General features: G+C 40.4%; 2 protein-coding genes across 3 annotated transcripts; both read right to left on the reverse strand.

Moving 5' to 3' along the window:
* Positions 1-1,077: 1,077 nt before the first annotated feature.
* On the reverse strand, positions 1,078-3,993 carry fam228a (family with sequence similarity 228 member A). 2 transcript variants are annotated; one of them, XM_077220515.1, is made up of 8 exons: positions 3,881-3,993; positions 2,767-2,917; positions 2,603-2,680; positions 2,341-2,535; positions 1,884-1,964; positions 1,666-1,753; positions 1,356-1,500; positions 1,078-1,268 (listed from the first exon to the last, which is right to left on the reverse strand). In XM_077220515.1, the coding sequence occupies exons 2-8, from the start codon at positions 2,833-2,835 to the stop codon at positions 1,193-1,195; spliced, it is 732 nt and encodes a 243-aa protein (XP_077076630.1). In that variant the 5' UTR covers positions 2,836-2,917; positions 3,881-3,993; the 3' UTR covers positions 1,078-1,192. The 2 variants fall into 2 exon arrangements, with proteins under 2 accessions (XP_077076630.1, XP_077076631.1); XM_077220516.1 differs by lacking the exon at positions 3,881-3,993 and having other exon boundaries at positions 2,767-3,239.
* A 3,456-nt stretch (positions 3,994-7,449) lies between these two features.
* Positions 7,450-10,302, reverse strand: ccn2a (cellular communication network factor 2a). Its single transcript, XM_077220823.1, has 5 exons — positions 9,916-10,302; positions 9,457-9,673; positions 9,113-9,364; positions 8,731-8,942; positions 7,450-8,640 (listed from the first exon to the last, which is right to left on the reverse strand). Exons 1-5 carry the CDS (start codon positions 9,967-9,969, stop codon positions 8,344-8,346), a joined length of 1,032 nt encoding a protein of 343 aa, XP_077076938.1. The 5' UTR covers positions 9,970-10,302; the 3' UTR covers positions 7,450-8,343.
* Between the last annotated feature and the right edge of the window lie 9,163 nt (positions 10,303-19,465).

Raw genomic sequence — 19,465 nt, forward strand, 5'->3', positions numbered from 1 at the left:
AAGCATTAAGTGAATGCTTGGTTAAAGAGATGCGTCTTTAATCTAGTTTTAAACTGGGACAGCGAGTCTGAGGCTCGTACAATATCAGGAAGGCTATTCCAGAGTTTAGGAGCTAAATGCGAGAACGCCCTCCCTCCTTTAGTGGACTTAGATATCCTAGGAATGACCAGAAGCCTCGAATTTAGTGATCTTAAAGAGCGCGATGGATTGTATGGCGATAGAAGGTCTGTTAAATACACAGGAGCTAAACCATTTAGGGCTTTATAGGTCAGTAGGAATACTTTGTAATTGATACGTAACTTAATAGGTAACCAGTGTAGAGATGATAAAATAGGTGTTATATGATCATATTTTCTTGATCTAGTAAGAACTCTAGCAGCTGCATTTTGCACTAACTGTAGCTTGTTAATTGAGGATGCATTAAAAAATGCATGTTATTTTTTATTTAGTACTGTCTGGAGTAAGATATTTTACTAAAAAATATTTACATAGTCCACAAGACCAAAAATAAATAAATAGTGGAATTTATAAAAAATAAACCCGTTCAAAAGTTTATGTACCCTTGATTCTTAAAACAGTGTTTTTTGAACATTACCTGGATGATCCACGTTTTTTTGTTGTTGTTTGTTTGTTCTTAAGTCCCTTTTTTGTCCTGAGCAGTTAAACTGCCCAATGTTCTTCAGAAAAATCCTCCAGGTCCCCAGTTTTCCAGCATCTTTTGCATATTTGAACCCTTTCCAGCAGTGACTGTATGATTTTGAGATCCATCTTTTGAACGGGGACATTTTTTGTGGACTTTATGTAAATGTCTTTTATGTAAAATATCTTATTCAGGACAGTACTAAATAAAAAAACATAGATTTTGTATGATCCCTCTCATTTTGTTAAAATTATTCACATTTTCAGATTCTGCAAGGAGTTCACAAACTTTCAAGCACCGCACAGTATATTCTTAATATATTTTCTTAAGTTTCTTCTGTTAAGTGTGGCTCAAATGATTGTCAGAATTTGCTCACCTTCTTTGTGGATGTTGCAGAACATAATATGCATTGTTCAATAAGCACAACACACATTGCATACTGTACACCTCATTATTTATTGCACTTGAATGGTAAAACAAGCACCATCCTCAGTAAGGGAAGATGTGTGTCCATACAACCTGATGTCAAAAAGGACCTATGGAATGTTGTCATTAACCATATGAGGACCAGCACTTAGTGTGGAAGCAGCATCCCTCTGCAACAGCTGAATGTGGAGAGCATCTATTCCTGAACAGCAACGAATGACCTCGGTATTACTGCCACAGAAGTGCTAGAAACACAAAAGCAGCTCAACAGCGAGCCTGAAGACGATACCTTGATCTTAACAGACTGCGGTCCTTCCAAAGTCTCTGTGAGGTAGTATCTCTTAAGGGTTTGGCCTGTGACTGTTTAAGGCTCTGTTGGGAAGCAGGTGGACTCAGGAGAATTTCCTCCACCTGCTGACGGCGATACACGTGACCTAGCATGCAGAGTTTAAAGGTCATACAGAGGCCATTTTGTTTACCTGAAGTTCACCTCTGTTTCAATGCTCTGTAGCCCCCTTAAAGGAAGTAGTCTTTAAAAAAAAATCTACTCAGGTTTAGCATCGTATACATTTGTGAAACAAATTATTTAATAACAGCACCTGTTTGGCAGCGAAGTACTGCTGTCTTTTCCTTAATCCTTGCTCGTGACTGAAGAGACAGAGGGTCCTCCAATGTTGGTGTGGAAATCTGCACAAAAGCACATGCTAAGTTGACTAAAACTTGATTGAATTCTTCACCAAATCAATTACATATAATCATTAATGCATTTGTTTAGTTGTGTAACTATTCACATAAAAAAGAAGATGATATGACTCACTTTGTGATAATGTGGTGAGTTGAAATGGTGCAGGAAAGGGTTGTACTCTAGGGGATCATAACTCTCTAGAAACACAAAACCCTAAAACACAGAACACATTTCAGTTTTTAGGGAGATTTTGGAAAACTTTTTTTAGTTTCAGTTTAAAAAAAAAAAATCAAGCTATTACATGACAACAATAGGCCTAACTTACTGTAAGTTTTTTGCAACCCTAAATTTGCCTAACAACACTGAAACAACAGACTGAAAAAAAAACAGTATATTTTTTTTAGCATCATTGACTCAACATTCATTACTGCATTGAAATTCCCCTGATAAAGGGTTACTATGAAAGTGTACTTTAATGTTGTGACTGTGCAGAAATGGCCTTTATAACTCAATTACTGTGCACTGCTACTGTAACAACATGCTTATGCTAATATCTGTAATGTTATACTGTAACCATTTAAGGTTATACCTTAACATTACAGTAGTTGATGTAGTGTGCATGCATGCTCTTTATCTTCTGTGTCACATTGTAGCCATGATGTGTAAAGTGTTGCTCAATGCTCCGCTGTATCGGCAGCCACACACTCTGTGTCCAGCGCTTATAGAGCAGTTTACTTTTCCTCAAGTCCAGTGTGTCTCTGTGAGTCAGGTAGTGATCCAGATTCTGTATTGACACACACAAACACAAATGAATCAGAGGTAACGGAAAGAATCACATCTGAAAATATTACCTTTATGAATCCAGCCTCAGTCTCCAGCAGTGGTTGTGTAATGGCATTAACTTCTTGCTGTTCAGAGTGTAATTGTTCCTGCAGGGGAGAGACAGTCAAGTTGGATGGGTGTGCGCCATTTATATTATGTACAGTAGTGTGTTTGAATGCAACTGTGGCTGTACCAGTAGTTGTTTTTTGGAGCTGAGAGAAATGGTGTGTTCCATGTCATCTGCAATCTTTGTACGTGTCATTGTGCTGGTTGGTCAGAGCTTCATTCTCTTTGTAAACTAATTTCTGACAAGTTCACTGATTGATGAATGTAATTTGAAGACACTAAAGGCACAAGAACAATAACATTGGCATATGCATAGGTTTATGGCACCGTTGGAAATTTTGACTCCAAAACAATCTGACGTTCTTGTGCCACAATCATTACTCATGAAAATGCATGCGAAACATAGTTTAACTATGATCAGTCTAAAACCGTTACCCCAGACCAATTTGAAGCGGTACTAAACTGCAGTGGAAAAGCAAAGCGAGCCGTGCGGAGTCGAAAAGCGCCATTAAAAGACACATGGGAACAATCATGGAACTAATCAACATGAAGAACTACAAACAAGGCATAAGAAACAGGAAATACAACAAAAGTCCTGACAAGACAGGTAATATATAACATACTTAACATATATACATCATACTTAATGTAATATAATAATGTAATATAAATAGGCTATCAGCAATATCACAAATTTGCATATTTTAGGCATCTGAATAAAATGTGTTTCTTTCCTCAAGTATCTAATGAGCCTTATAAGCCTGATATATCAAATATAATACTAAACACATGCAAAACTTTTTTTTTAATGTTTGGTCTAAAGTTTCAATAAACTGTTCGATTAAAAATATATATTTTTCTATTTTTTATTTCATATGTATAACTTGAACATATTATTTCCTCAATGTACGGGCACATAGACATTAAAATGACTACTATTAGAAAATAATAATAATAATTTAGAACAACTAGTCCATTTACTTCAATTTTAAGGCTGATTTGACTTAAATAAGAAGTAGCCTATTGTCTCTTCATGTTACGAAATACAACGAGTCTGTAACATTATCACGGGTCGAGTCTTGCAGTTGAGTTCAGTGAGTCTGTAACCTGAAATGCAGCATCTAATTCCCTAGGGTTTTCAACACAGAACACTTCCAACTCTGTACATGCAGGAAAGAAAGAAAGAAAAGGCATCCATGCATGAAATCTTGAACTACAGAACTGAGTCTGACAGACTCCACCTTGCAGGACCGATCATCCAAACATCATGTGAATAACCTCGAGTAGACAGTTAATGGTCTTTTACTTTTTCTGGATGGCAGCTGAAAAGCAAACAACATTCAAGTGTATTGTATTTTCATGCAAAAGTGCCTGTAGCATATCCTTAAGACAATCACAAAGTTAGGAACGTACGCCATGTCGCCATCCTAAAAAGGAACTTGTAATAATAAATTATAATAGACCTTATGCGACAGACAAACAAGCGCGCAGCCATCTTTATAATTATGTTTTTGAACTTCAGTTTTTGCGGTAAAAAACATTACATTGTAATGTTTGAAGCGTATGTCATAACAAATGTAAATTTGTGTACTTTACCCTAACCCTACTCGTCCATAAATTTAATGAACTGCAATATTAATCGGTACATATTTAAAGTCGATAGCCTACTCACTGCGTCGTCGAAATGATGCGAGCTCCTTTTTCGCTTTTCCGCGCGTACCATTGTGTTGCTATGGTGACGTTTCTCAAACCCAAAATATTCGTGAGCGAGCTCCTTCAGATATGTGCAGACTTATGTTGCAGACAGGTTCAAAGCTGTCTTCATTTAAACCATTAGTTTATCCTCGGTCAGTTTTCGAGTCAAAATTGTGCCCCCAGCCTTTGCAATTTATTTAATTACAATAAAATCATACTAAAAAAAAAAAAACATTCCAAAAAACGACAATTCATAGGATAGCCTACACTTGAGTTTAATTAGTTTATGAAGCTCAAGGATTATAAACCTACAATATGTAATGTTTTTATATATATATTTGCAAATATATTTATATAGGCCTATATTTGCACATGTTTGCATATACTGTATACATATTATTTTTTGGAATTTTACAAGTTCATGACTTGCAGGGTGCTATCTTGTGAGACAATGACTAGTCTCTCTGCTTGAAACCACAAAAAAAGGCATCTCTCTATACACAGTAAGTGAGCTAAACCATCAGTTCTCAACAATGACCAGGGGTTCAGCAGAATTATTATTCAGCAGAATTATATATATATGTTTCTGCTGCCATTTCCAAGAATAAGTTTGTATAACATTGTTGTATTGACAGCTCTAGGGACTTTGATTCTACTTCATGCAGGCAAAAAGATTTAGAGGTGTAATCCATGGCACATAAGGCTGAGGCACAGTGAAATGATATGTATAGAAGTGATATTTATAAATGCCTATATCTGATTAATATTTCAATGTAAGTAACTATAAAAGTATGTGGGTAATAGATTTACAAATGGAGTAAATGGCTACCTTCATTTTGGTGGAATGGATGAAGGATGTTCATCGACTCAGGATATAAAATGTATTATTCATACTTACATGTCTGAAAGGTGCTTATCATATATTGTAAAATGCCAAATAGCCTTTAAAGAAAAAAAAAAAAAATCAACAAATCTGTCATGTTTGACACTTGATTTGTTAATTACTGGTAAGTCAAGACCTCTAAGTTTAAGGGTTAGCTGCCCCCTAGTGGACCCCTGGTCATTGTGAAGAACTGCTGGTTTAGCTCACTTACCTGTGTATGGAGAGATGCCCTTTTTTGTGGTTCCAAGCAGAGAGACTTTTTTTCTAAGATAGCACCCTGCAAGTCATGAACTTGTAAAATTCCAAAAACAATATGTTAATTGGCCTATCTGAACCTTCTTACAATCACCATAGCTTCTACTAACACAAACGTAACAACCTCAACCTAACAGGCTCATGCTTTATTTCTAACTCAGCCGAAGAATTGATGAGGAGCATTCTGTCAAGGTTGGATTTGTAAATTAATTTTAAAGATTTTTATGATTCTGATTATACCTTACCCCCCCTCCTTCTAGGCCTACCCATTGCCCCATGCTCTCTATCCATACTATCTGTTTAAAAGCAGGTGGTCAATTTGTTTATTTGTTTAAAACAGGCCTTTAAGTAGGTTTTGCTAATTAAATTTGGGTTATTTCTTTTTGGTGACTGGTCTTTTTTTTCAACTTTTTGATGTCTTCTTATGTTGGTCCTAATTTTGGGCCATTTGTAGGGCAGCAGAACACGGTTCCTATATCACTACTATCGTTATCCTATCATTCAACCCTGTTTGTGTGCTACTTGGGGCCATTTCATAAGTCATTATACGTTGTAGACTAGGCCTACTGGAAAGAAAATTAAGTTGAAATCACTGTGATCTGTGGCTCCTATAAGCATGGCTTAACAGCTTCGGAGCTCGTGTAAAATGTCTTTGAAAAGCCATACGTTAATGTTAAAAATCAATTTCTTCATTAAGTCTGACTGCAGGGATGAATATAATAATATTTCACTACTACAGACAGTCGATGCACTAGATGGCGCTCATTCGACACAACTTTAATAGTTTGCACAGAATAGATCAAATCCTGTGTGTGGCGTCCTCAATTTGAAAATGATTCTGAAATCAAGAAATCAAGTAAGGTTTTAAATGTTGTTATTATTATTATAATCATGGCAAAATGTGTGTAGCTATATGTTTTCTAGTAGCCAAAAGATTAGCAACGTTGTTAGTGTTCATATTGCTGGTGCCATTTTTGACAATTGTAGGCCTACATCGTTCTCAATACTGTAGCTTACGTTTAAGAGCTCAGACCCCCTCTGTTAAACCCACTGTATCAAAGCCAAATAAAGCTACACATATTTTAGATATTGTCCCTTTTTAAAATCGTTTATTATCTCCTCTGTTTACTGTTTACTACTTTCCTCTTTTACATGTAGGCTAAATCTGTTTCTCTGTGTTTTCTGTCTGACCCCTGTGCAAACTCATTGGAAGTCTAAGAAGGTTTCTTCTTTCTTTTTATTGAAAAAGATCTTAATAATTGTATTCGGCAAGCATGTATGAAATTGATCAATTGTGGCAGTGAAGACTTGAATTGTTACAAAATATGTGTATTTAAAAAAAATGCTGTTCTTTTGAACTTTCTATTGATAAAAAATTAATCAGTTTCTACAAAAAATTAAGCAGCACAACATTGATAATAAAAATAAATGTTTCTTGTGCACCAAATCAGCATATTAGATTGATTTCTGAAGGATCACGTGACACTGAAGAGTAATGATGCTGAAAATGTAGCTTTACCATTACAGGAATAAATTACATTTTTAAAAATATACAATAAAATAATATTTCACAATATTGCAGTTTTTACTGTATTTTTGATCAAGTAACAGCAGCCTGATGAGCTTAAGAGACTTAAAACATAAAAAAATCTTACCCTAAACTTTGAATGGTAGTCTATATCAGTTGTATATGTTTATGTTATGAGATTGCAAATGAGAGTGTCTATTCACTGTCTGTTTTATACAGTATCTATGTATGTGTATAAGCATGTGTCAGGACTGTGTGTGTGGTCTTGAGCTTGATGGACTGCACACAATGCTACTGTGTGGTCCGCAGTAGTCATTTAAAAATGGCATTGAAGTAAGTGTGAACATGAGAGGCCTTTGTGAAAAAATGGTGTTTTTCCTGTGTGGTTGACCTCAGGTATAGAGGTAACTAGTTATATAAGAGGAAAAATGACTCAGAAGATGGCAATGTTTATATAAAAAATATATTTATTTTAAACTACCAAAGTGAAAACATGTAACTTTTTGGTCACACTTCTCAATAAAAATATTGGACAAGCTGTACCAAGAACAGTCATGTCAGCACATGAAGCCAACATTAAACATGGTGAAGCAAGAAAATAAGAAAGACAAATGCTTTGAATTTAAATTAACTTAAGCTGTACAAAATATGTACATTATTTACAGCTTTCAAAAAATAGATACTGTAATTAAAAAAAGAATGAAGCTACAATTCATCCAGTCTTTTTGACAGGGGTACTGACTCTCTACCAACAGGAGGAGCCAGATAGTCGAAGTCAAACACTCAGTGCTATATTAACCTTCATAGTTCTTGGCCAAACTTCATGTCTCAGTTCAGCTCAATCAAACTCTGAGCCAACAAATTCAACTAAACGTAAGAGCACATCAGTTTTTCAGTCTCTTTCTTCCACCTTCTCTCAGCTTGGTGAGGCGATTCGCTTCTGGGGTTAAAAGCTGCCATCTGTTTCTTACTATTTTTGCTCTCAGAATCTGAATCTGCCCACCACAGTTTAGGGGAGGGGCTTGGCGTCATCTGCCAATCAGTGACATTGGGCGTCACAGAGTCGGACTATAGTGCAGAATTGTTTTTTAGGGGTGTCCGAACTGAGCCCGGTCATTTTACAAACCCTAGCCTTAGACATCCACTATGACAAATTAATACACATACAGCATATAAATCCAGAGCCCATGTACAAGATACAAACACATACACGCAAAAAGGCGTAAAATGAAAGCAACAAACCATAAAAAGAAAACAAGTACTTTGTGCTGAGATATGAGATGGATATCTGTTCAATTCAAGTGGACAGTCACTGCATGGAACTCCTTGCCGCCGTTGTCTCCTCACGCCATGTCACCGACCATCTTCTTGTAGTACATGGACTCAAAGATGTCGTTCTCCCCGGGGCAGTTGTAGTGGCATGCGCAGGTCTTGATAAACATCATCTGCTTCTTCATGAATTGGCCGTCGAGACACTTGAACTCCATGGGCAAGGTGGCGGTTCTGTGAGGGGTGCAGCAGCGACCATCCGTGCACACACCGCAGAACTTGGGTCGGTAAGACTTGGTAGTGGTGCAGCCAGAAATCTCAAACTTCATGGGTTTGGAGACACGTGGCGTGCGGATGCACTTTTTTCCTTTCTGTAAAGACATAGAATGAAAAATTAGCCATCAAGTTTTGTGATGTCGTCATGGTGTTATGATTAGTTAGTTGGTAGGTTGCCCTCTTACCCTGATTTTCTCCTCGAGGTGTGACTCGCAAGGGCGAACCATGCAGAGGCGGGACTGCTTCTCCAGACGGCACTCGCGGTTGTCATTGGTGACACGGGTAGAGATTCCCAATCCGCAGGTCTTTGAGCATGCACTCCATTCTGTGGTCTGAACCAGGCAGTTCTCTCTCATCATGGAGGGATCTGGTCCGTATGTATCCTCCTCTCTATAAGCTACAAGACAAGACAAGACGTTACTCAACACATTCCAACCAGCAGCATGATGTCATCCTACTATTCATATCATTACATCATCGCACCGGTATTCATTCCATCCTACTTAATGGCGACCATTACTGTGTCAGTTTTGACTCAGAGAACAGTCAAGATCAAGGAATGCTCACCTGCCAAAACTGGTCCCACAAAGGTGTTCTGGTGAGGGGAGTCACACACCCACTCCTCGCAGCACTTCCCTGGAACCTTCACCCTGCGGGGCATCGGGCAGTCGGGGCTAGGAAGCCTGATGTCCATTCCACAGAGGGGCACGCAACCTACTGCGCCGTCCAAACACGTGCACTGGTATTTACAACTGCTCTGGAAGGACTCTCCGCTGCGGTATACCATCCCACTGAACACACAAGTTGCACCTTCTCTGGCTGAGGAAAGCAGATGGAAGGGGGTTTACAACTCTGACTCAACTCAACAACAATAGACTCAGTATATGTATGTCAAAAGCCAAGACCCTCACCTGTGCAGACCCCGATACGACGGTTGCTTGGGGAGCCGTAATCACAGTAAAGGCCTTTGTGGGGGTCGCAAACATCTCGCTCTGTGCACAGCTCGCCCAGCTGCTTGGCACACACCCGGCAACACCCACAGGTGTCCGGCACCAGACTCACACCGGGCGAACACTGTGGTGGCACATCAGGACATAGGCACTGTCCACTGCACTCCTGAGCCACAGCCTGTGGAATAAGACACAATGTTCTAGTGAGAGTTTGTACATTTGCTCAACATTGACCTTAAAGGAAATCTCTGAGGGATTTCATTCTAGAAATAGAAATTGAGGAATTTCATGAGCTGTTTGTGTCTGACAAAAATCTGAAAATGTAACTCGATCACGCTATTTCATAATATTCTAGATCTCCATATGCATTTAGACATGATAGCTGTCTCAAGCTTATAATAGTGCATTAAAAGGACTTACCCATCTAAAGAAAGTCAGGCACAGCAGAGCAATCAGATTCATTCCAGAAAACATGATGACCTCTTCTTTACAATCTGTATCAAGAAAATCTTCTTTTGTGATCCTACAATGTCTTGTCGCCGTACCGCAGTCTTCTCTTCAGATTTGATCAAGCCGATCTCGTTGCGTAGTCTTTGAATCTAGTTCCTCCTGATCTTGTCGAGTGAAAGCTAGAGTTTAGCTTCGGTATGAAGTTTAAGCAGAGCCGAGTTGAGCGACTGTTGCTTCTCTCTGGAGGACTTGGAGTGTTCTGATTCTTCAGCAGCAGCTGAGCTACCTTTATACACGCTGCGCTGCGGTGGACTGCCTCCACCTCAATGGAAAGCTGGATAAACATGGGCATTCCTGGCATTCTTTCCAAGTTTCCTGCCCCCCTCTGCTCTCCACTCCCCCCTCCCCCTCCGCTAGACCTGCACCCACTGCCATCCTACATTCCTGGGCTGTCACATAGCAAAATAAAAGTACAGTTTTGGCATTACCTTGCAGTGCTTGGTGGTAGTTTAAGCAATTTGTCTCAGTGATAGATGGGTGCATGTTTTTCAGATTTTGGCCATTAGGGTCTTGTTCTCCAAATAACTGCGTGGCGATTGACAGTTCAGGATGATTGTGTTAGATTATCAGTGGCCTATAGGCATTAGTTAAAGGACAGTTTATCTATAAATGAAAATTCTGTCATTATTTATAAAAAGAAGATAATTGGAAATTTTGTCCATACAATACAACTCAGTGGAATCCAGTGTTGTTTTTTTAACCCCATTGACTTTAATTACATTGGATAGAAGAGTTGAAACATTCCTCAAAATATATTTTCTGTTTTTCAGAGAAGAAATAGTCATACAATTTTGGAACAAAATGAGGGAAAGTAAATAATGACAGAATTTTTATTTGTGAATGGACATAGTTTGTCATAGCTTTTTTAAACAAGTATACAGACATCTTAAAAATATTTATTCATAATTCTGTGTGATGTATTGCTATTTTTAGACTTGCATTAGGGACTTTTTTTTTACATCTTACATATGTTTTCTTGTGACACTGCAACTCTGGGTGGATTCTGACTAATTGCTTTAATCTTGATGTTTTTCTGTAATTGTATACTTTCACCTGGCTAATAAAATTTAGTCAGCTGTGTGTTTTACAGTGCAGGTGCAGTACGATTCTATTTTACTCCTTCAGTCAGCAGACAGAGCGCAGACAGAAGGGCAGCAGGAAAGTGGCTAGACTTTGTATATATTTTTTTTAAAACAAAAAAGAAGGATCCCCAGACTCCCCTCCTCGCTCTTATGAAAGGGAGCACTGCCTCTTACCAGCCAGCGAATCGGAAATGAAAAACTCCCAGAGAAGAAACGGGAGGTGAAGGAATGTTATCCCCCTGCCAGCAGACATACTGTTACTACATGAACACAGTCTCAGAGGAAGACTTGCCTTATATGGGAATCTTCACTCTAGTCTAGGATCTCTTGTTGCACTCCTCCCTCCTCATTCTCTTGTCCACACTCTTTGTCACTAGTCTGAAAACAGTGTTGCTGGTGTTGAGGATTGTAATGTGCCTGTCTGTCAACAACCTCTCATTCCAGCTGAGCTGAAAGCTGACACCCCCCCCCACCCCCACCCCCTCCTTACAGCAGAGATTAGGCTCATCATAATGCTGAGTGCATTTACTGTAGTCATACAACAAAATGCTGATAACAATAATTAAAATAATTGAACACACATAGCCCTTTTTTATTATAAAACAGACAAGGCAAAAAAACTGTCTAAATTAGGTGAATGAATGAATAAATAGAATTTTTGATCAAATTTAAGATTTTGATATGAAAGATAGACACACACACACACATCACACTCTGTATATTTCACACAATTATGTAATTTGTCTGTGTATATATATATATAATAATTTATATCTATAGATATATATGTGTGTGTATATATAATGTATATAGTGTGTAATATGCATATACAGATTATGTTTTTGAAACAAGTGTCTTGTGCTAGCCGAGGCTGCACTTATTTAATAAAAAATACAGTAAAACAGTAAGCTGTCTTAACTGACAGTAACTTGCACTGACATATCTTAAAATATTCCAGTGCCATTGTTTTGTCTCAAGATGTACATCAGTAATGTTTTTTTTCTAAGGCATGTTTATAAAATCTACTTAAATGTCCTAATTAAACTAAGGCCTAATCCGCCCTGTCTGTGAAACCAGGCCATGTAATTTATTCCTGTGATGACAAAGCTGAATTTTCAGCATCATTACTTCAGTCTTCAGTGTCACATGATTCATGGGAATTTGTTCTTGCACATAAAAGACATTTGCTAGAAATAACATTTATTTTCATATTTTTATGGGAAAACACACCTGAATTGAATCGGCCAGCAGAATTTTGATACAGTTGGCTTTGAACTTACCTGTTGTTTGGTAATATAACTAATATAATATAACTGGTGTTGAACCGTGTCAGTCATTAACAATGTGTTGTGCGTGTGCTGGACTGCAAGTTTGTCTGTGGCCAAGCAGGATGGACTGTGCCCACGGTCTGGCGACTAAATAAACATAACTGTGTGTGGCACAATTCAGGTGCGTGTAAGAATCGTGTTCTTACCTTTGCACTCTATGCTAAGCTCTGCAGCTACATTCCTGCCTCAATGAAGCAAATATAAATACTTTCAGCTCTGCTAAACTTTAATGTCATGCATACTACCTCCCTAGGAGGACGAAGGAGTGAAACTTTACCACCAACAGAATATTTCAGAAACAATTTTCTGCCAGGTCTTTGGACAGAAGCATATCTGTAAGCCCCCTCATTGAGTTTATTCAAGCTGGCACACTGCTCTAAAAGAGGTCGATGGAAAAGCAGATGTAGAACTGTTGGGAAGGAAAAAAGGTTACTGTGTAATAACTGTCTTTAAAAAAGGTGGTTGTAAATGGTGACCTTATTCTAAAACTGGTAGGAGTGATGTGGACTGCAAACAGGAATTTGGTGAGCTAAGACAGTATCACAGGTCATTGTCTAATGATGTAATAGAAAAGACTCCAGGCAATAGGGAAATTAAAACCTGTTGACAGAAGTCACTGGGGTATGTGGTCACATGACTACATTTCACTTTTTTCCCCAAGCGGTGTAGGGTCAGGGTTAGGCAGGTGGGTGTTCTGCACATCATTTGGAGGCTGGTTATTCATTCTCTAGACAAAAGCGAACAAAGCTTGAATACTTTAGAGTTGTATTATGGAAGCCAGAAGCAATTTTCCATAGCTGCACAATTCCAGCATCCCATTTTCATTCTGTCTGGACAGCTCCCAGACCAGTTAATTTGAGCACTCCGGTTACCAATGTTCGACCAAAATATGCTGTCTATATCATAGTGGTCTTTTTACCTAAACGCATCTTTTTTTTGGAATGGTTCTTTGTATAGTCTAACGTGATTGGTGAAAAGTGATTGGACTCGTCCAAAGAACAAACAAGGATGCTTGAATATACATGAATAGAGTTCATTTATCAGATTATCTATCTATCTATCTATCTATCTATCTATCTATCTATCTATCTATCTATCTATCTATCTATCTATCTATCTATCTATCTATCTATCTATCTATCTGTCTATCTGTCTATCTGTCTGTCTGTCTGTCTGTCTTCAGAATGTCTATCTGTCTATCTATCTAACAGTCAGTCAGTCCGTCACTTATGTTCAAGTTTGTAATGTAAATTTGCCAGTGTTGCCCTATGCAATAGACAATGGATGGACCTTTTTGCCCAAGAAATTTAACTGAAATATCGCTTTTGTGACCACACCTTTACAATCAGGAATTTCTTTAAATTTCAATTCATTTTATTTACTTGCATTCTAATTACAATTCCACATCCTGTTTTATACCTCAATTAAATTGCTGAAATTGAATTGGAATTTCAAAGACATTCCTAATTAAAATTTCCAATTTGTCTTCCTGGCAAATTCGCTTGTGCATATATACCCTTGAAAAGAAATTTGTAGTTTGCACTCATTATTATTTCCTTGTGTAAAAAAAAAAGACAAAAATATGGCACCATCATGTATAAGAACACACAAAATACCAGTTCCCATACACAAGTGCTTAAATTTCATTTAACAGAAACAATTTGGTTATAGATGTCCTCGGCTTTGTGGCTTGGAAGTTTTAGCAAGGAATAGTGAAAAAATGCGTAATGCTGTTTGTTTGTCTGGGTAAACACTTGAAACGAAGCAGTTAGAAATCCTGTGTTATGTTTTTAAGTCACTTCCTGCTTAGGGTTTCCTCTGTCTGGCTGGTGAGGTGGTGGTTGTGGTAAAGGGATGCCCTCATTTGCTTGGTTGTTGTGCAGCAGAGGTTTTTGCGGCCACATTCCTGTGGGATTCAGTGGAACATTCCTCATGGGATTTGCCTGACGTTCCTTTCGCCCAAGCATCTCTCAATTCTCCTCTAGTTACATAATCAGTTCCCCTCTCTGCCCATCCTATGTGTGATGATGCCATAGTTGATGCCTTGTAGTCAGTCAGCAAATATGATGATATTGTAATATCTCTATTTCTTATTAGGCTGCTGCCACCACCTTTAATTATTTAGTCAGTATGGTCTGGCACCAGAAGACAACACACCACCACAACTTCAATCAAACAGTTTTATTGATAGAGGGGACTGCAAGGACAGGCTAAACACAACCTGGAAAAGCCGTAGAATTGCACAGAGCACTACGTGAATTCACTCACTTCATTAGTGACAAACCCCAGAATCAATTACAGTGGCACTTCAAACCCATTTAAAACCTCAACTTCATGCAGGTGTAAAATGGTACCCATGACTGTTCCCTAAACCTTCCCAGTTTCAGTCCCACCCACCTTTACTATCACCCTCTATTATTATGAAGCACAACTTTATTTAATACATTAGTTTAATTTAAAACAGACACAATCTTAAAACACTTAACTCGCCCACCGCGGCGTTGCCCCTCCCTACTGCGGGGGGGAATTCCACGTAGCCCACACCGTTCCGTGACGAGAAATGTGAGCGATGTCGTCACGATGATTGGTATCAGGCAGTCTCAGTCAAACAAGGGGAAATCCCACCGTAAGTCCATTTCAAAAAGGCCAAAGTCCAGCCGGGCGATAGCATCAGCCTTCCGCACAGTCGCGACGGCACTCCTAACTTCCCATCTCTATACTCTCTCCCCGCACCCGCTATCTATCTATCTTCATCGCCGGCGGTCCTATCCAACCGCGAACGACACCCCCCTCCCAAAATAAAGGTGAGTACCGCCGTCCTGTTATCCACAATGCAAACCGAACCAAACCCCTCCATCGTCTTTTGCACCCCATTTAAACCTTTTCCACACCCAGCCTCTCAATACACAACTTCCGCCCCGGTGTTTCTCATTTCTCAATCAGTCTCAATAATTAGTTGCCAAGACAATATCCCAAAACGCCACCCACATTACACTATCCCCTCCCCAATGGAACAGACTCGTCCCAGAGTCATACAGAATCCATCTCATAGTCCCGTGTCCACCCAGGTTGACGTCGCTCTCTTACTGGGCGTTGTAACTTTGGCTGATGTATCACCACTGTAGAGCCATCCTGCCGTCCGTCCGGGTCCCTTTGTTCTATATCCGGCTCCTTAATAGGCTGTTGTACTGGACCAGCAACCAGTGATTCTGACCCTTCCGAGTTACATGGGAGCACAGGGGCCCTTTGATGAACCCAACTGGCGCCCAAAGGAACATCCAACTGGCCGGCCACCCTCCGACTTGGGCACTGGGACTCAGTTTCTGAGAGAGAAGAAAGAACATATGGTTTAAGTCTGTTAAAATGCACCACTATCTCCGGCCCCCCCTCTCCTAACACCACGCGATACAATACATCAGAGATGCGTTCCACAACTTTATAAGGGCCCCGGTATCGTCTTTGTAGTTTTGGGCAAACGCCTTTTTTCTTTGCCTTATTCCGTACCCACACCAGTTCCCCCATAGAATAGAACTGCAAATTAGCCCGAAGATCAAATGACTCCTTCTGCTGCCCAGAAGCTTTTGCCTGATGTCTTTTTACGGCCTCTACCACTGTGGATAATGTGTCTGCCAACCCAGTCACATACTCACTGGCGGATACAAACTTCTCATCATGGCCTACATTTAGCATCACGTCCAGAGGAAGAACAATCTCCTGTCCAAACAAGATCTTGTAAGGTGTAAACCCTGTACTGGCATGGACACTACTTCGGTAAGCCATCAACACGTACGGCAACAGACAGTCCCAGTTGGATTGATTCTCATCAACAAACAAACTCAACATTGACAGTAGAGTACGATTAAATTGCTCCACCAAACCATTAGACTGCAGATGATATGGGGAGCTACGCGTCTTACTCATATCCAACAGTCGGCACAATTCTCTAAACAGGGCAGACTCAAAATTTCGCCCCTGATCAGAATGAATACTGCGGGGAGTGCCAAAGCGGCATATCCACTCCTCAACCAGGACACGAGCAACTGACTGTGCCTCCTGGTTGATAAGGGGAAATGCCTCAGTCCATTTAGAAAAGTAATCACTCACGACAAAGATATACCTATGCTTTCTAGGCGTCTCAGGTAGAGGCCCCAAAATGTCCAAAGCAATACGTTTGTGAGGACGAGATGTAACTGAAAAATTCATTGGAGCACAGGGGGCCTTCCCATGTGTTTTTCGGGAAGCACAGTCTACACATTGTCTACACCACTGTCTTACATCTGCAAACCATCCTGGCCAATAGAAACGATCTCTTACTTTCTCTTGCAATTTTTGAATACCCAAATGGCCTCCTGTTACCGAACTGTGCAGTTGATTTAACACAGATGCTACCAGCACCTTAGGGAGAACCACCTGTACTTTTGAAGCTGCATCTGAGAAAGGAGGGGGCACTCGTACCAACCGCTGGTCTTGCAACCGCAATTGGCCCCAAACAGAACTATACTTCTTCAGGGCAGCATTCTGCTGTATTTCAGTAGCATTATCATCTGGGTCCTGCCTAAGATGAATTAGGAGGGCCAATTCTGGATCATCTCGCTGTGCCTGTGCCAAGTCATCACCCACCCCAACATTTGTTTTCTTCTGCACCACCTGAGGACCTTCCTTAACAGCACACACTGATATAGCTGGTCTATGCATAGGGCTGATGGGGCCTTCTTGCTCCTTGGCTTTCACGTAAGCAGGTAGCCGCGACAAGGCATCTGCATTGCCATGCTGTTTTCCAGGGCGATGTACAATTTTGTAGTGAAAACTTGCCAATTGCTCCACCCATCGAGCTAGCTGCCCCTCTAAGCCCTGAAAGTTATGCAACCATCTCAATGAGTTATGGTCTGTGCGCAACACAAACTCTTTCCCTTGCAAAAAATGCTTAAAGTACTTTGTAAAAGTCACCATCGCTAACAACTCTTTCTTTGTAGTTGCATACTTGCGTTCCTCTTTGGTAAGGGCCCGACTGGCATAAGCTATTACTCGCTCCAACCCACCCTCCTCTTGCGAAAGCACAGCTCCTACCCCCACATCACTAGCATCAGTGTCCAATATAAAGGTTTTATTGGGGTCAGGATAAGCGAGCACAGGAGAAGTAATTAACCTAGCCTTCAACTGGTTGAAGGCTACCTGACACTCCTCACCCCACCTAAATCTTCTCCCCTTCTCAGTCAGCTGATGTAATGGACGTGCTATGTCTGCAAACCCCCTTACAAACCGTCTATAATAGGAGGCCAAACCTAAAAAGCTCCTCACTTCTGTCTGAGTCCCAGGGATGGGCCATTCTCTCACTGCTTCCACCTTTACAGGGTCGGCCATAATTCCATCCGCAGAAATTATATGCCCTAAATACTTGACACGAGAGGAAAACAAATCACACTTAGAAGGTTTTACCTTCAGATTTGCAGCCTTCAACTTAGCCAATACTTCCCCCAATCTCGATAAATGCTCCTGAAATGAACGACCGAACACTATAATGTCGTCCAAATAAACTAAACACGTAGTCCATTGCAAATCAGCTAAAACCAAATCCATTAAACGCTGAAATGTACTAGGTGAATTGCAAAGGCCAAAACTTAAGACGTTAAATTCGAATAACCCATGTCTTGTCGAAAAAGCGGTCTTGCACTTATCTTCAGCATCTACCTCAACCTGCCAGTAACCACTGGCAAGATCCAGAGTGGAAAATAGCTTTGCATTAGTCAAACTATCAAGAGCATCATCTATTCGGGGAGGGGATAGGCATCTTTAGCTGTAACATCATTCAGCTTGCGGTAGTCTACGCATAAGCGGAAACTACCATCCTTCTTTCTTACTGGGACAACCGGAGCCGCCCATGGACTACATGATAGCTGTATAATCCCATTTTTTTGCATTTGCTTAATATGATCATGTACCTCTTGTTGCAAGTGCAACGGAACTCGACGTGGGGGTATCTTAATTGGCTTTGCCTCCCCTGTATTAATCTGATGCAAGGTCAGGTGGGTTCGCCCTAGATCATGATCCCCAGTGCTAAACACTGACGCATACTGCCCCAACAACCCACGGATGGCCTGCGTTTCAACCAGAGACAGCCCCTTTTGGACTAACCCCAGCTGCCTTAAGAGAGCCTCCACCGACCACCCTACGGGCACCTCCATCTCATTCTGTTGGCTGCAAGCCACTGCTTCAGGACCAACTACTACGTCTGTAGACAAGATCCCAATCTTCGTCCCCTGCCTAAGGGTGAGAGGATTATCCGTTACATTAATCACTCTAACAGGAATAACCCCTTGCCCCACATTACAAACGACTCGAGCCACTAAAAGGTCACAGTGTTTTGATAAAGTGGAGGAAGGCTCCACCCTCCCAGCTATCGGTCCTGCAAGGAGCCCTTCTACTACCCCGGAAATAATAGCTTCACTACGCGGCTGTACTATTGAGTCTATTTGAACAGTGACAGCCTTAGGCTGACAAGCATCCACTAATAAAATTAAAGGGAACTTCCTACCCATGACTGAACAGCACTTTTCCCTCAAATCAATAATTGCCCCATACTTAAGCAGAAAATCCATTCCCAACAAAATATCAGGGGTAGATATATCCGCTACAAGAAACTCATTTATTAATGCTAGGGAACCAAACTGACAAATAGTTTGCCACCGGCCTAGAATGTACATAGTACCCCCATTAGCTGCAGAAGCTTCACCCCCATAATCGAACAACTGACACCCCCCTTCTGTTAACTGTAACCACACATGTTTCGGGATAATTGAGGCCTGCGCCCCCGTATCCAATAACAGATGTACATCAGACCCACCTATTTTAGCATTGAGATACACTCCAGAGCTGGGTTGGTTACACAGGGCCAATCTCGTGGACATCACTAATGAGGGGGTAGGCATTTGGCCCTCTGTGCCTGCCCCCTCTAGTTTCCCTGCAAATAGGGACAATTTCGACGTAAATGACGGTTACAACCACACTCCCAACAGGCTTCTCGATCACGAGATGACCGGTCCGTAGCCCACC

This window comes from Siphateles boraxobius, unplaced genomic scaffold (assembly GCF_051911475.1).
Source record: "Siphateles boraxobius isolate OS27281-9 unplaced genomic scaffold, OSU_SipBor_1 8, whole genome shotgun sequence".
Classification (NCBI taxonomy): domain Eukaryota; kingdom Metazoa; phylum Chordata; class Actinopteri; order Cypriniformes; family Leuciscidae; genus Siphateles; species Siphateles boraxobius.

What these genes read in the sequence shown, in the direction of transcription:
- ccn2a (XM_077220823.1), bottom strand. Translation starts at nt 9,969, where the DNA reads ATGTTTTCTGGAATGAATCTGATTGCTCTGCTGTGCCTGACTTTCTTT. An exon ending in TCGTATCGGGGTCTGCACAG is followed by an intron (nt 9,365 to 9,456) that starts GTGAGGGTCTTG and finishes TGCTTTCCTCAG; the next exon opens with CCAGAGAAGGTGCAACTTGT. An exon ending in TGTGGGACCAGTTTTGGCAG is followed by an intron (nt 8,943 to 9,112) that starts GTGAGCATTCCT and finishes CTTGTCTTGTAG; the next exon opens with CTTATAGAGAGGAGGATACA.
- fam228a (XM_077220515.1), bottom strand. Translation starts at nt 2,835, where the DNA reads ATGACACGTACAAAGATTGCAGATGACATGGAACACACCATTTCTCTC. An exon ending in GCTCCAAAAAACAACTACTG is followed by an intron (nt 2,681 to 2,766) that starts GTACAGCCACAG and finishes TCTCCCCTGCAG; the next exon opens with GAACAATTACACTCTGAACA. An exon ending in TCAACTACTGTAATGTTAAG is followed by an intron (nt 1,965 to 2,340) that starts GTATAACCTTAA and finishes TCTGTGTTTTAG; the next exon opens with GGTTTTGTGTTTCTAGAGAG.